The 18,166-nt window shown below is 36.9% G+C and overlaps 1 protein-coding gene across 14 annotated transcripts in view; it reads right to left on the reverse strand.

Annotated features, from left to right (window-relative positions):
• Window positions 1-18,166, reverse strand: part of CEP83 (centrosomal protein 83) — a 142,426-nt gene that overhangs the window by 38,694 nt on the left and 85,566 nt on the right. For all 14 annotated transcript variants that reach the window (XR_010835866.1, XR_010835867.1, XR_010835868.1 and 11 more), the window contains 3 exons: window positions 9,651-9,726; window positions 6,774-6,931; window positions 5,038-5,167 (listed from right to left, as the gene is read on the reverse strand). Coding sequence is in view for 3 of the 14 variants with exons in the window: in XM_067009871.1 (XP_066865972.1) it covers window positions 5,038-5,167; window positions 6,774-6,931; window positions 9,651-9,726 (364 nt within the window). In the remaining 11 variants the exon portion in view is untranslated. The remainder of the gene's footprint in view (window positions 1-5,037; window positions 5,168-6,773; window positions 6,932-9,650; window positions 9,727-18,166) is intronic.

The following is an 18,166-nucleotide window of genomic DNA, read 5'->3' on the forward strand; positions in this document are numbered from 1 at the left end:
TCTGAAAAAAGGGTAAGGTTAAGATGAGGTTATACTAGATTAGAGTGGGCCTTAAATCCAATATTGACTTGTGCCCTTATAAAAAGGAAGAAATCTGGATATAGAGACAGACACACACACCAGGTGAAGAGAGAGGCACAGATTGAAGTGATGGGTCTGCAAGCCAATGAACACCAAGGATTGCTAGCAACCACCACAAGCTAGGAGAGAGGCATGGAACAGATCCTTCCCCAGAGCCTTTGGAGGGAGCATGGCCCTATCAGCACCTTGATTTTGGACTTCTAACTTCCAGAACTGTGAGATTACAAATTTCTGTTGTTTTAAGCCACACAGTTTGTAGTAATTTGTTATAGCAGCCCTAGGAAATGAATACAGTGACTGACTATATTTGGGGAAAAGGAGCCCTTAGGATGAATCAAAGGTTTGAAGACTAAGTAATTGGAAGAATGATATTCTACTGAAAGAAATGAAAGTCCAGAGGAGAAAGTGGCTGTAAGAAATGACTGTAATTTTCATTTTATCAGTCCAATACAATCACAAGTTTATCAAATGGATGCCTTAGTGTTACACACATTACAACACAAAAGAGTTAAAGAAAAATCAAAAGAATACTGATGGAAGAATCAAAGCTGAAATTTTCCTTTTATCACCTTCTAGCCAAATTCAATGAACTCTCTTCAATAATCAGGACCATTTACCTTTGATTCCTTTCTTTTCCTGTGGCTTCTATAACACCATACTATAGCCTCTACCTCTATGACCATTCCTCTACTAAATCCAGCTCTTCCTTCCAAGTCAACTTAGTTCTTAGTCCTTTTATTCTTCAACAGTTCTCAAAATCTCAAGTGTCTAATTATACATCCCTAAGCTGAATTACTGATCTCTACGCTTTACATTCCATTATTTCTGGTAATCTACATGACATCTTCACTTAACAGTCTAGGACAGGACTTCCCTAGTGGTCCAGTGGTTAGGACTCTGCGCTTCCACTGCACGGATCACGGGTTCGATCCCTGGTCAGGGAAGTTCCACATGCTGCACAGTGCAGCCAAAAAAAAAAGAGTCTAGGACACGTCTATATGGATGCACTGCCATCAGTTCATACCTGACGTGTGTTTAGTCAAATGTATCTTCTCTTTCTACTCAACTGACACATGGTCTTTATTCCATCATGACAACTCCTCTATATCCTCTCATAGCTAAAATACTTCATATTTTTCTCTTTCTTCTTATTTAGCACTATATTCTGTTAATTTTTTCCTTTGGAATACTTCTAGGAGTCATCCTTCACCTTCATTCTATATCGCAAGCCCAAATTCCAGACTTCTTACCTCATTTTAAGATTATTATAGGGCTTCCCTGGTGGCGCAGTGGTTGAGAATCCACCTGCCAATGCAGGGGACACGGGTTCGAGCCCTGGCCTGGGAGGATCCCACATGCCGCGGAGCAACTGGGCCCGTGAGCCACAATTACTGAGCCTGCGCGTCTGGAGCCGGCGCTCCGCAACAAGAGAGGCTGCGACAGTGAGAGGCCCATGCACCGTGATGAAGAGTGGCCCCCACTTGCCACAACTAGAGAAAGCCCTCACACAGAAACGAAGACCCAGCACAGCCATAAATAAATAAATAAAAAATTTTTAAAAAGATTATTATAAATAGCTTCCTGACTAGTCTCCCTGTCTTAAGGCTTTCTTCTCTCTAGCACAGTAATTCTCACTTTAGTGTCCACACAGATCACATGGAAATGACTAATAGATTCTTCAGGGACCTCATGTTATTTTATTTCTCCAATTAGATTATATGGTCATCAAGGGCAGGAATTAATCATGGCTTCTATTTTCCCCTCAGCGTATAACATAATGCCAGGCCACACAACATATTCAATAGATATTTTATAAATTCAAGACTATGGTTCATTTCTTTCTCAAAACTGTTCATAACATCTAACCAAGAATTATTTCAGAGATATACCTTAGAATAAAAATAAGTTATCATTTCAAGTGCCTCAAAAGGAAAAGCACAACTCATTGTCCTCATACCAAGAGATCTCTCTTCATACTCAAATTTCAACAGTGTGTGGGGAAAAACATACAGAGAAGTGATCAATTACAGAAGGGCATTCCAACTCAAGATACCCAGTCCAACTTTTCCAAACAAATCAACACAGCAAAATATCATTACACAAAGACTCTACCTAAAAACACTTACCAGAAATGACATAATCTCTGTGCTTAGGAAGTTGGAGCTGTAAATGAAGCCATCTTACCTAGCCTGGGGAAAAAAAAATAAAGCTGCTACTCCCCAGTTGTAAGAACCTCTCACAGGAAAGTAACTCTAAAGGACTATGATTTCTGCCCTAGAGTTAATATTTTGTGACTTAATTTAAGTCTTACTACACAAGAAAGTTATGATCTTTGTCATCTAAGAAACTTAAAAGTGTGTTGCAATTTTACTAATCATATTTATGTAATCTTATAGCCAACATTTTCATACAGAAGCATTATATTTAACTTGAATGGGAAAAGGGTTTGAGTTTAAAAAATTAATTTTATAGTGATCCTTCTGCCACAGGAAATAAGACTCATGTGGATTATGGTTATAATGATGAGAAAAGCAGAAAGTATCTCGAATCAAAGAAAGGGGGAAATTAAAAGAGTAACAGTGCAGAAAAAGCACAGGATTAAGAATAGAAAAATGTAGATTTTAGTCACAGCATTCCTAACTAGTCAATGATCTTGGCTCCCTACCACTTCAGTTTCCAAATCTGTAAAAACTATCTGAATGCTAAGATCCCCCAGCCCTAAAATTATATATACTTATATACTTTTTACAGTATTTCTATGTCACATGTACTATCTGCTTTTCCATTTTAACTGAGGTAAAGTTGTAAGCCTATAGGGCAGTGCTCCACATGATGGGACAGCTCTGGGTCATAAATTTTACTGAATTGAATTTAACAATTTCCTGCAGCTTAAAATCATTATCCACAGATCACATTTTTAAAAGTAAAATAGGTGTTTTCTATGTTCACCCCCATCATTTGGCAGTTACTTCAGTAAGAAAAACATTCATCCTAGGTTATTACTGATGAAAGGTTACTCACACATTTCTTAAAATATCACCTCCTGGGCTTCCCTGGTGGCGCAGTGGTTGAGAGTCTGCCTGCCAATGCAGGTGACACGGGTTCAAGCCCTGGTCTGGGAAGATCCCACATGCCGCGGAGCAACAAAGCCCGTGAGCCACAACTACTGAGCCTGTGCGTGTGGAGCCTGTGCTCCGCAACAAGAGTGGCCGCGACAGTGAATGGCTCGTGCACCGCGATGAAAAGTGGTCCCCGCTCGCTGCAACTAGAGAAAGCCCACGCACAGAAACGAAGACCCAACACAGCCAAAAATAAATAAATAAAATTAACTTAAAAAAAAAAAAAATATATATATATATATCACCTCCTCCCCTGGTGTACCTATGATTAGTTGATAATCTCTCTCACCACTGGATGTCACTTTTGCTCCAAAAGAAGTCAACCCAACCTAGCCTCAATGATTAGAATCTGATCTCTAAGACACTTACCTCTAAAACCCCAACACAAAAGTTTTTTCTGTGAAAGATAAAATCAGCTCTTATAATTTCTTATGATTTCTAGCTAATCTGGCATCAGATGCTTTTAGGCTTCAAATAGTACAAGGAAGCATAAGTAGGATTTTGGAAATCATCCCAAACCATGAAATAACTTCACTAAAATCCCGTCAATACACACACACTGCTCAGTACTTATATGGACAGAAAGATAGAGAAGTGATACAGGGGGAAAAAAACAATGAAACAACAACATAAGTATATATATTTGAGTATAAAATGTTGGGATCCTATATAGTTAGGTGCTATTTTCTAATCTCAATGTTATACTACTTTTAGCATAATGGAAAGAGAAAAGCAATATTCATAAACCAAGAAAGTGGGGAAGTAATGACATTAAGACTTCTCATGTTGTCACTCTAACTATCAGGATGAACTTGGCAGTTATATCTAATAATGTAAACAGGTAACTAAAAACTGTGTCCTTGATTTCCAAATTCAGAATATGTAAATGATATACAGTTCTCTTCCCTTATGCAAATACAAACAGCTAACCTTACCAATAAACATACAGACATTAAGACACTGGTGTGCCTATGTCTAGAGGTACGAATTCCTCTCATTTCAGACCTTCTCGCTTTCCCACAACCAATGCCACTACTAAAGGAACTTATCAAATGGAGACATATCCAAATCATTTGTGGGATTTTTAAAAAAACACTTCCTTCCCCTTACCCCAACACACATGCGCCAATCTTGCTAAAAATAACTGCTGAATCGCTGCCATGGAGAGCCATGGTTACTGATGGGTCTATGCTACATTCCTTGGGTTTGCTGAGTAGAAAAAAAGTTATAAACCACTGACTTAGATGAATCATCTGGTTTCATTAGTTCCATGATGCCCTGGATTAGTTGCAAGAAAACAAAGTTTTTAGGTTCTGGAGAAAAGATGCCTGCAAAGATGAAACTTTAAAAAGATCATGGCTGTGGGAACTATCATGGCTGTTTCAGAAGCCAGGGGAGTCCTAGTTCCTTCTGCTGGGGCAGTGAGATACTTGCTTCTATATTCCTGAGTTGGAAACAAAAAGTATTGTAACCACAAAAACAATGTTACAAGTATTAGTTAAGCACAGTTGAAACAGGCCTAATCACCCTGTAATTTAAGTGCAGAATGAGTTAAATGACACTTGTATGGGCTGGTCTAGAAACTTTATCAATGAAAACCACTGTCTCTGTGAAAAAATGCATACTCTGAAAAACTGACTTGTACACAACATTGAGAAATAAACCTGTTGAGCAGTTTGCATTTTCCCAATTTATCTTTACAAGGTGACAGCAAAATGTCATGTTTAAATATCAAACTGAACATACCTGTAAAGTCTCAGTTTTAATTATACGTTTTATTCTCCTATAATGGTTATGCTTTTACTCTATAGAAATCACTTTAATGAGAACCACTTGCCTTTTTTTGGGCAATTGCAGCTCGCTGCAATTTCTCCTTAGCTTGATTATACTTTTCTTCTCTGTCAGTGATACGTTCATGAAGCCTATGCTTTTCTTCCAACCACTGTATTTGCTTATCTTCCAACGCCCTGTCAGAAGAACATATGCAAAACATGAGATGTTAACTCTTAGAAGAGATATTACCGCAAGTATAATCAAACTCACTACCTACCTCACCCACAGCCTTCATAATCCAACACAGGCATTCTCACATGGCCACGTATCTGCTATCACCACCATTACTGAGTATTTCCTATGAGCCAGCCACTGGGCTTAGAACAGTACGTGTACTACATCATTTATTCTTCCCAGTAACCCCTGAGTTAGGTACGTCTATCATTTCCATTTTATAGCTGAGGAAACTGTTAGAGCTGTTAATTAACTTGCTCAAAGACTTATACCTAGTTAACGGGGGTGGGGTGGGGTGGGGGCAGGACAAACAACTGATAATCAGCTTTAAACCATGATACCACCAAGCTATTAAAAACTGGGCCTAATAAAGATGGTTAAAAATCAACCTTGGTATCAAGTCTTAATGTGGTATGTTTCCTAGCTACAGTAAAATTCATATAAATGAATTTTACAGTAACATCATAACAACTTACATCTTTAAAGCTCTTCTGTATACGTTATGATTTTTAGTATCATCACTATAGGCAGTACAAATGAGATATACAAACCCTGAGGAGTCAGATTGCATGACTAACGTCAAACAGATTTTAGGTATCTTAGCTGGGATCAAAATCACATTCTATTGTCCCCAAGTCCAGCTATTTTCTGCTGTATAATCCTATGAATAACATTCAGAAACCAATGATAAGTTAGTTACATTTGCTAGCTATACTATGACTGGAATTCTTAAGCACATTTCAAATCACTTGAGGATCCCAAGATACAAACTCCTATTATTTGCAAAATATAAGCAAAATAATTTGGACCCTGCAGAATGTCACAACACATTATGGACAGTTATCTTGCTTACTTCCTTTTCTTGAAATTCAACCACATATATGAGTCCATGGACAAGCCTTAAAATATTAATAGAAAATTAAGGAAAAAATTTTATGTGGCAAGGTAGCCTTCAGAAGAAAAACTGTGAAAAGAATAATGTTTCATAGATTCAAAAACTTATAATAATGACATGTTATAATAACAAAGCAAATACAAAATAGTAGTTTTCTACCATATATAAACAACATTTTCCAGGGAATATAAGATCTTGGTCACCAAAATCATCTCCCTACCAGTTTACTAGACTGTCTACTACTAAGAGATTTCAAAATCAAAAAATATAAACAAGTAAATGAGCTTTTCAAAGGGAAAATCCAAAAGATTATAACTGCAATTCTAAGAAGTAAGCTGTACACATCAAAAATTTTGTTTGTTCTCTGGCATTCAGAAGAATTCTTTGAAGGTTTTCATAATACTGTGGTCAGGCAGAATTTTAAAAGGTCTTCTTCCCTAGATGTCTATTTTCTTTTCTTTTTTTTTTTTTAAAGCAATCCAAGAGTCCATAAAGCTCATCTCTAGAAACAAAAAATACATTACCTAAGGCCACTGTACACTGTCAATGGGGTATTTGTAACTAGTTCCCAAAATACAGTCAATACTGGAATCATCATTAAAAGAACTATATATAATATAGCAGAAAGAAGAAACAGTTTGTACATTAAAAAAAAAAAGAGCAAACTCTACTTTTCAACTTCTAGTTGTGCTTTTTCAGCTTGGCTTCTTAAATTTCGGCATTCCTGTTTTAACCTCTCCACCATTTCCTTCAGTGTTTGGTTTGAATTCAGCAACTCATTCTCTGACTGTGCAAGTGAGGTCACTTGGATCTGCAAACTACTGATTTGCTTAAAAGAGAAGAAAGAAGAGAAACATAAGGCCACTAAACAAATGCATAGAATATGAGAGACACAGAGGACACTAAGCATCTTCCCTCACAAATGCCACACCCAACTGATGTGCCCTTCAGGACACCCTGAAATGAAATTATAAAAAGCACCAGCATTAGAGAAATGCAAATCAAAACTACAATGAGATATCATCTCACACCAGTCAGAATGGCCATCATCAAAAAATCTACAAACAATAAATGCTGGAGAGGGTGTGGAGAAAAGGGAACTGTCATACACTGTTGGTGGGAATGTAAATTGATACAGCCACTATGGAGAACAGTGTGGAGAGTTCCTTAAAAAATTAAAAATAGAACTACCATATGACCGAGCAATCCCACTACTGGGCATATACCCTGAGAAAACCATAATTCAAAAAGAGTCATGTACCACAATGTTCATTGCAGCTCTATTTACAACAGACAGGACATGGAAGCAACCTAAGTGTCCATCAACAGATGAATGGATAAAGTAGATGTGGCACATTATACAATGGAATATTACTCAGCCATAAAAAGAAATGAAATTGAGTTATTTGAAGTGAGGTGGATGGACCTAGAGTCTGTCATACAGAGTGAAGTAAGAAAGAGAAAAACAAATACCGTATGCTAACACATATATACGGAATCTAAAAAAAAAAAAAAAAGGTCATGAAGAACCTAGGGACGGGACAGGAATAAAGACACAGACCTACTAGAGAATGGACTTGAGGACATGGGGAGGGGGAAGGGTAAGCTGTGACGAAGTGAGAGAGTGGCATGGACATATATACACTACCAAATGTAAAATAAATAGCTAGTGGGAAGCAGCTGCATAGCACAGGGAGATCAGCTTGGTGCTCTGTGACCAGCTAGAGGGTGGGATAGGGAGGGTGGGAGGGAGATGCAAGAGGGAGGAGATATGGGGACATATGTATATTTATAACTGATTCATTTCGCTATAAAGCAGAAACTAACATACCATTGTAAAGCAACTATACTCCAATAAAAACGTTAAAAAAAAAAAAGGCAGTAGCATTAGGATCATATCTTAATATAACCAGAGACCATCAAGAACCCTATTCCTCAATATGCCACTGAGTCCTCTCTCTTCTTCCCCAAATAAGCAGGCCAGAAGAGGTACTAGAGATGGGAAGAAGTGTCATTAGAAGGAGAGCAGGGAGGTGAGCAAAGAGAATCCAAATATTAGAGTCTCCTAGTCTCCGAGGAAAGAACAGACTTTAAAAGGTAAGCTGGGAAAGCTGCTAAGAAAATCCATTCTCCCACTCCCACAACCTTGTGATTAGCAACCCTTCCAAGGGTTCTGCTCTCTGAATAGTCAGGAATCATAAATGCAGGAAGGATCATTGTCACATTGTTTTTGAGTAGTTTTTAAGCATTTTATACAGTGTTGGGCAGAAGAAAGATACTCTGAGAAACCTAATGAATGGTAGGGATTCCTTGGCCTCTAGAACCATTTATCAAACTGTGAGATATCACTCAGGCTTCTTCATCCCAGTTTACCTTTATCTGGGAGTACTTTTTCTCATGAAAAGCAGCTAGTTATCTAGTTACAGATTAACAGGCTAGGAGATTCACACTGCTCTTAAGTTTTATCCAAATAATTCATTTGGGACATATTTACCCCTAATTCTTGCAAAAGCTATTTTACCAATTAATAAACAAGTATTCATTTTTCTTTCATTTTCTTCTACCTCTCTAAGCCATTCTCTTGAGAGAAGTTTGGAGGCAGAGAGTCAAGTGACTTTAGATCAAAAGAATCCATTACAAGACTCAAGAGCCAAAAGAAACCAGATTCTTTATGCAATAAATGGGAAATAATTCCATTACTTCCTGATGGTAGCAAAGCCACATACAGAACTGTATAGGTCCAAAGAGCAACTGTCAGAAGAATAAAGTAAAAAGGTATGTCTCAGATTTCTACTTTAGAATGAAATTCTCCATGAAGAACTATTCAGTATTTTTAACTGGAGCTGTAAATATAAAACTTGTATTACAGCTGGCTGAACAAGCAACTTTCAAAGAGCTCAATACTTCTCCATGTCTACAGGATGACAGAAAGCCCAATGCCAATGAAACTAGATAACTTCTCTCAGAGTATCACACATTATGCCCTCCTACTTGAGACTTAGAAACCATAACTATACATGCAAAGCAATGCCAGCTAGCATGCAAACATAAATCCTAAAAATGGAATTTTCACTCCTCATAATTTGTTTTGCCCATATAAATCTTTCCTGAACCCAAACAACTTTAATTAAAATATGAATTTCCTTCCATAAATACAACTCTTAGATTCCATAGGGATATAATAAAAATAGCTCATGGAATAAGAAATGCAAAGTTACAAGTCAATCACACAAGTAATTCAAAATACTGCCCTTTAAACTATAATTTTAAAAAAATTCATCATGAGCCTGTAAACATAAATATCTTAAGATATTTATATAAATATCTTAAGAAAAGCATATAAATATCTTAAGAAAAACAAAAGCTTACTAAACAAGAGCTTAAAGAGGTCTAAACACTTTATCTTTACATATCAACCTTGTCAATTCATTATCAATTGGAGTGATATTTTTAGAATATTTATATATAAAATTCCAATAAAAATTCAAAAACACAGATTTAAAGAAGCATTTAAAAAAATAAAAGCAAAATGTTTGCTAAAATAATACCTGTTTCAGGTCAGAATTTTCATTTTTTTCTTTCTCTGCATTTTCAATATTCACAATTTGTTGTTGAAGTTTTAACCTAAAATCACAACCCAACAAAAGACATTATTAAAAAATCCATAGTTCATATATTTCACTGAATTAGACAATTATATTATTGAGTGCCCATATTGACACAAGGCACTGTGCTATATAAAGTGGTAGATTCAAAAACAAAGATTTTGACTTCAGGCAACTAAGCTGTGTCCACATATAATGAAAATGTAACAAATTTCTGCTTCTGCTATGGAAAAATCTACAAACTATGGGCATAGAGAAGATGAGAAATCAAGTCTATCTAGAAGGATGAGAGACTACTACATGGAGATAAAACTCTGGTGGGTAGGATCTTGACAAACACAGGGAACAGCCTGAACAAATGGCTTAGGTGGAGGAGTGCCTAGTGAGTCAGTAAGGCAGCAGAGAGGAGTCCAGTTTAGGAGAAGCCATCTTACAGCCATACAGTATTTCACAATTTACAAAATGCTTTCAGATATACTGCGACTTCACCTTCACTCTACTGGATTATAGAGCTCCTAAACATATTCAAAATGCCTACCATGATGTCTATAGTATAACAGGAATTTAATTAAGGTTGGCCAATTGTAGTAATTTCTCATAATGGTTGTATGGAAGTAAGCAGAGTCATCTTTATAATTCCAGATAATACAGAAAAAGAGGTTGAGGCTTAGCAAAGTTAGGCCCAAATCACACAGCTACCAAGGAGCCAAATCAAGATGAGACCCAGGTCTTCTCACACCCAAGTAAGTATCTCTGTCTCCCACTTCATTATGCTGTAATTATACTGATTTTAAATTCAGAATTTAAAAGAAAGCTATCTAGTACAGACACCATACTGTATTCTATAAAATATGAGTTTTCATTCCTGAGATGAATGCACACTTACACAATTTGTGTCCTTTTCAAAAGGAATGATACATTCTCAGCCAAAACCTTAAAACACAGTGTATGCCTGGTGACCAAGGGACTAACTAACCTCATGAGAAAGACTATACACTAATTAGCTTTGACAGGATAAACCCTCAACCTTCCCTTTTAAAAATCCTTCATTTACCTCAAATATAATTTGTTTGGCACATACTAGTTATAGTTTAGCATTATTAGCATGCCTTTTCAACCCAGTTAGAAATGCTTCTTGGGAAGACAATATTCTCAATATTGTCAACATTCTCACAGCCTAGGGCTGTGCTTTAAACACTAATACCCTGAGAAAACCATAATTCAAAAAGAGACATGCACCACAATGTTCATTGCAGCTCTGTTTACAATAGTCAGGACATGGAACCAACCTAAATGACCACTGACAGATGAACAGATAAAGAAGACGTGGCACATATACACAATGGAATATTACTCAGCCATAAAAAGAAACGAAATCGAGTTATTTGTAGTGAGGTGGATGGACCCTAGAGTCTGTCACACAAAGTCAGAAAGAGAAAAACAAATATGGTATGCTAACACATAAATATGGAATCTAAAAAAGAAAAAAGGTACTGATGAACCTAGTTGCAGGGCAGGAATAAAGAGGTAGACATACAGAACAGACTTGAGGACATGGGGTGGGAGGGCAAAGCTGGGGCGAAGTAAGAGTAACATCGACATATATACAGTACCGAATATAAAATAGTTGGCTGGTGGGAAGCAGCAGCATAGCACAGGGAGATCAGCTTGGTGCTTTGCGATGACCTAGAGGGGTGGGATAGGGAGGACGGGAGGGAGGCTCAAGAGGAAGGGGATATGGGGACATGTGTATGCATATGGCTGATTCGCTTTGTTGTGCGACAGAAACTAACACGGTACTGTGAAGCAATTATACTCCAATAAAGATCTATTAAAAAAATTCAGTAAGTATCTGTTGTTGGACTGAATGAACCAACCCAAATCCTGGATTAGTGACATTTAAATGCACAAGGTGGTCAGACAATATGACATGGAAGAAACCATAAAATACACTGCTCCTGAGATATTTACATACAAACGCCAGAAACAATGGACCTAAAGGAAGAGGGCCAGTCTTGCTCTTCCTGTGCTCCTTTGACAGTACCAGTCATACTCTTATTCCGTAGTTCTATCTATACTATTACTCCCTCAAACTTTCTGTGCATTTCTCCCTTAAATGTTTAAGGTTGTTATTAACTTGGAGCTTTTAGGTTACCGAGTTAAAAAAGGTTTCTTTCTACAAAACCATGGAGATGAAAATAGGGGAGAAAACACCATGGGTCCTAGCTCCAGTGCAGAGTTAGAAAAGTTAGGCCCCAAGTATATCTTAGCTCTGGTAGAGATTTTGGATACACATGATAAATCAATAAGAAACAAGACTGAGTTATGAAAGCATTAGTGGCCTGAATACTTTCTAAATAATTATGTAGATATGAAGAGAAACAAAAATGCCCTACCTATAAAAACTGAAGCCAAAGAAACCAGTGGTAAATAGTATCTGACTATCATTAAACATGAAAGGAGTAAGAACACCATTTTGGTAGACTGTAAGAGATGATCTACAAAATTTTCTTCAGTTCACTTTGCTAAAGCAGTGCTGGGTTACAATTCATAACTGACAGGAGACTTTTGATTTTTTTAAAGAAGAAAATTAGTCCATGATTTAAGATCATTACATTTAGGATTCTAAGGGATAATTACATTTTACAAATAAAAAGTAACCTTAAAAGGGATGATCAGGGTTTAGGAATAAATTCAGTGGTCTTAAATTTCAATTAACAAAAGTGTTCAAAACAGGTAGATATTACTTCACAAGACAGTGCTGAAGATTTAGGAATATAGTATCTCTTTTGATTAGAAGATTTTGAATAGTCAAGGGGTGTCACAAGTCAAAAGAAAATAAATCTTAAAAGTACAAAGTACAGAAGAAAGGTGCAATTAATTTTCATTAGAGGATCAGTAAAGGCTACATAAGAGAAATACAATTTGAACTGGACCTTAAAGGCAAAATAAGAGTGAGGCAGAGAAATTAAAGGTAGAGAGAGGTAAAGAAGAGGATAACTGCTGAAGCAAGACTCTGGAGGAAATAAAGGGGGTGGGATTAAAAGCACTTTTACTTCGGAAGTGAAGGGAGAAAAGAATCTTAATTAAAACAGAAAGGGAGGAGAGGATGGATGAAGATGTAGAAATTCTCAAATACTGGGAAGTTGAAAGAATTCACATCCAGGAGCCTTTGCTCAGGTACAAGTGAGAGCACAGAACAGTGGACATAGTTTCCAAGTTGAACGGCGGCAATGGAAGCAGGCTAAGAGACTGGAAAAATGTTTTTCTTTAAGTACAAGAACTACCAGTTTCATTATCTTCAGTGAGAATGGAGTGGAAAAGAGAAAAAAATGTACGTCTTTGAAATGATTGGCTCTAAGAGATGACAAGGTCCAAAATATGGCTAAGTGAAGGGGCTTAGAATAAAGATGAAGAATGCCAGAATGAAGATAAAATGAACAAAAGGCTAAGGTGTTGGATGAGTCAACAATATCAATATTACAGTCAATTAGAATGATGGCAAAGGATAGAAAATAGAAAAAACTTGAAACATAAGTCAAGGTCCTCAGTGACTGTTGGGGAATATCTTGTAGGTTAGTAATTGGTGGAGAAAAAGACAGGGGTAAGATGAATGCAAGGAATATCAAAGGAAAAGCCATTTTAACCAAAGTTAGTCACACAGTGGTCTGGAAGCAAGAGCGTGGTTCAAAAACACTGATTTTTCTTCTTGGTCCCTGGGTTGCTGGAGAGGGGAAGGAGGAATAATTTCCACTTAAAAAGGTTGCCAGGCAATATACCATCAGGACAAAGTATCAGTGAGGCAGGTGATTTAAAAACTGTGGAGATTGTACAGAATTTATAGGTAATGGAACAGATTTCAGAGGCTACAGCAAAAATTGTTAAAAGGACAGCTTTAATGGGTTGCAGATGGGGAGAAATCAAAAGGTGAAGGGTAAGTTGGGGAATGAAAAACTATGAGAAAAAGTACTTTATATTTTAAAAGTAATTATGGAAACAGTGGAAGTATATTTGGTAGGCAAACTGGAGGGCCAAGGTACAAGAGTATGCAGCTGAGGAAAAGTTCAATGGGAAACATTTGAAATGACAGTGAGATGGAGCTGTTCCAAGTCCTCTTCAAAGTACAGGGTAGCTAATTATACTGATTATTGCCTAGGTTTTCTATGGCAGGCAGCTGATATGTGACACTTCAACATTCAACAAATATTTACTGAGTACCTAGAAATGCTGAGCCCAGTCCTAAGTGTTGCAGATATGCCAGGGAATAATTCCTTATCTTTAAGGAATCCAGCCGCTCCGCGGCATGTGGGATCTTCCCGGACCGGGGCATGAACCCGTGTCCCCTGCATTGGCAGGTGGACTCTCAACCACTGTGCCACCAGGGAAGCCCGAGCTTTCTTTAATGATGGAAATGTTCTATAATTTGCACCATCCAATATGATAGCTCCTAGCTATATGTGGCTATTGTACATTTAAAATGTGGTGTGACTGAGGAACTGAACTTTTAATTTTTTTTTAAGTTAATTTAAAATTAGATTTAAATAGCTCTATGTGGCTAGTAATGTTTTATTAGGCACCAAAGTTCTAGTGTACTCTCTTGGCTTCATTTGATGTCAGTCTCAATTATCAAAAGAAAGTAATAGATAAGGCAAGCAAGAGAAGTTGTATTTGTGATTTCTCTATTGTCAAAAATCCTTAGAACAAGTTTATTGAGAAAGGCAGTTTTTATATCAACCCACTGAAAGCCAAGGTTCTTGCCGTGAGTGCTGGAAATCTACTCTGGTCATTATTAGCAAAAAGGGACCTTCCTGGGAAGATGTAAGAGACTCAGTGCATCAATGGGGAACCAGAGAGCCAGAACCAGGCTAGAATAATTGGCCAGAATCACAAGCAAGGACATGCATACAAACTGTCTGGCTTTTCAAATGCTGCCACATATTTTTTCATCACCTACTTTGCTGTTCAAATTCTGTAAAAGAACTTGTTCAACTGGCCAAGTAGAAGTCTCCTTCTCCCTACTAAGATGATATACAATAGATAACTCATCTCAAGATGGAGTATATTAAGTAGAGAGAAAGATATACTAAGTGACAGATAGTTTTAAAAAATGTTTCTAAAAACCTTAAGAAAAAAATTAGAAAGCCACAAATGGAAAACAGAACTCTGGCTTTAAACAATGCAAAATCTTAAATCATCAAGTTCCCTTTCCTTCAGTTAGTTATTGCTGCTACTTCTCCAATACACCTCTTCCCACTTCTGGTAACAAACTGCACATTACGCCCCTCCCTCCCCAACTCCCCTTCCCCACCCCAGCCCCTACCCGCTCAGAAATACGCTTAAAACCTGGGCCGAGTCAGAGTGTCCTATCCCCCAGCCATAGGATGGGCCCAGGGATGGGTGTGTGGACCAGACACAAAGCCTTTGTAGATATTTCTAAGTTGAATCATCAAGTAAGAACTCTGCCTTTGATCTCAAAATATAGTCTTGCCCTCACAGAGAAAGCAGTAGGAGAGAAGCAGATACAGGAGTTAGAAAAGAAGAGAGGAGGGAGATGAAAGCAGGAGGGAAGAAGCTACTCTCATCTGGCACATTTGAGTTCCTAGATCCACAGGACCACAAGACCAGCACAATCCCTGTCCTTTCCACCATTTCCATCAGCCAATCAAGTCCCTTTTTAAATTTTGCCTGAGTTAGTTGGAGCAGGGTTACTGTAATACCCAAAAGCTGATTAGATACTTTATCTTACTTAAAATCTTGTAATTTTAACATGTTTTCAATTTACAGGTAACTTTACAAATTTTACAAATGCATTTTAGAATAATGCGTTTAGAATAATCATTTTATTATTTAGGCTAGTGGTGAAGAAACCACTTGAATGAAGACAAGGGACTGGTATGTAATTAACAGTTTAAAGCATCTGCCAAAGCAGTGATTAATCCTACTTATTAATCTGTTGTTTATAAATAAATGGATATTTCTGCTTTATATGCTTTAGACCTTCCATATCCTTAGCAAACCTTTTTTTCCCACGGGTAGTCTCTTTCTGACCTATCACAAATTCTAAATAAGACAAGCTGCGATTATGATTATTTTAATAATTGATCAAAATAGACCTGGCTGATGTAGCTAGACTTATAAACCAGAACTGCCATGGAAAAACACCACAACTGTAGACCATTAAAAAAAATCATGCAAATTTTGCAAATTACTCCTGCTATTTTAATTTGGGTTACTATGTCCTTATTTTAAGTTGGGGTCAATTACACATTATAAATGGTCTGGAGAAACTGAAGAGGAATCAAATAAAAATTATCAAAGTGGCTAAAGGAACAGAAAATGATTTATATTGTAAAAAAAAAAAAAAAGATAGGGACTTCCCTGACGGCACAGTGGTTAAGGATTCGCCTGCCAGTGCAGGGGACACAGGTTCAATCCCTGGTCTGGGAGGATCCCACATGCCACAGAGCAACTAGGCCTGTGCACCACAGCTACTAACCCTGAACTCTGGAGCCTGCGAGCCACAACTACTGAGCCTGCGTGCCTAGAGCCCGTGCTCCACAATTGGAGAGGACACCGCATTGAGAGGTCCATGCACCGCAATGGAGTAGCTCCCGATTACAGCAACTAGAGAAAGCCCTTGTGCAGCTATGAAGACCCAAAGCAGCCAAAAATAAAATAAATTTATTTTTTAAAAAAAGATAAAGGAATGAAAGCTGTTTTATATAGCAAAAAACCACCAAAAAATGTAAGGGTCAAGTTCATTGTTGTCTTCAAGTAATGATTGCTGAACATTTTATCACTATGGCAACAGAAGCCCAAACCAGGAGAAACAAGCTTAAATTTTAAGAGAAAAGATTCTAATTGGCCAAACTGTGGGACCATAATAGGATAAAACATTACAGTGGGGTTCTTGGGGGGTGGGTCTCTCTCTCCCCTTGCTGGAGATTGTGAAGGAGAGATCTAAAAAAAAACACACAAAAAAACCCACCTAACCTGTCCTGAACCACTAAAAAAATGTACCCACCTAAAAGCAAACAGCAGGACAAAATTGGCTCTCAAAATCCATAAAAGATTTATGATTCTAGAATTATAGTAGTTAACATTTAAATTAATAGCTCATAAAACCAGACATTTATAAACAATATATATCTCTCTGCCTGAGGTGATTCTTCCCTGAATAATGAAAATCAAAAACCTTGTCCCAAAATGTAACCTACAGTTCAATGAACATGATTTTTAAAAATAAACTGTAATCTATATCATTAGAAAGTCATTACGATTTTAGAATTTAAAGAAAGCAGAAAGCGCAGTCATTAAGAAACGTGAAGGGACTTCTGCGGTGGTCCAGTAGTAAAGAATCTGCCTTCCAATGTAGGGCATGCAGGTTTGATCCCTGGTTGAGGAACTAAGATCCAACATGCTTTGGGGCAACTAAGCCCATGCGCCACAACTACTGAGCTTGTGTGCCTCAACTAGAGGGCCTACGTGATGCAAATTACAGAGCCCACTTGCCCTGGAACGTGCATGCCACAACTAGAGAGAAGCCCGTGTGCCGCAACAAAGAGCCCACACATCACAACCAAAAAAATTAATTAATTAATTAATTAAATAAGTAGTAGTTTAAAAAAAAGTGAAAAAGATAATTAAATCCTAACGGTAAAATAATTACAAGAATGTAAATGAGTTAACATACTGCTCAAGAAACTATCATTCAAATTGTATTTTTAAGAGGTATTGTAATATTTTGTCTATAAGGGACACATTTAAAATAAAACAATAAATAAAGCTGAAAATAAAGTGAAAAGATGTACCACAAATATGAGCAAAAGGAAAGAAACAGTAGAAATGTTAATATTAGCCCATATAAAATTCAAGATAAAATGTTAAAGGAAAAATAACAAGTAACCATGAATATATATGCACCTAAAAAATCTATAACAACAGCTGTCAGAAATCTATGAAAAAATAAATCAACAATTGTAAAATAAAAGAAAACAGGAGTAATAATAGTATCAAACAAGGTGGAATTCAAGCAAAAAAAATTAAATGACAAAAAGAAAAGTGCTTTTAAATGCTAAAAGCCACAATTCATAAAGTATAACTGTTATGATTATCTATATACCAAATAATATAGCAATCATCTATGCAGCAAAGAAATTACAAGAAATTTAAGGAGTCATAGATAGAAACACACTAACGTAATAATAGGAGACTTTAATATATCACTCTTTGTACAAGACAAATGAAGTGGACACAAAAAAAAAAGTATACAGAAGACCTGAACATCATAGTTAGTAAGGTAGATCTTATAGATGTATATTTCAAACTTTATACTCATAATTGAGCACTTTCTTTACTAGTCCTTATGTAACACTCATAAAAATCAATCATGTATTACAGGTCTGAGACTGAGATAAGACAAGTGAGGTACCCAGAGTGAAAAATTTAAAGAGACTCAC

This window comes from Kogia breviceps, chromosome 12 (assembly GCF_026419965.1).
Source record: "Kogia breviceps isolate mKogBre1 chromosome 12, mKogBre1 haplotype 1, whole genome shotgun sequence".
NCBI classification, from domain to species: domain Eukaryota; kingdom Metazoa; phylum Chordata; class Mammalia; order Artiodactyla; family Physeteridae; genus Kogia; species Kogia breviceps.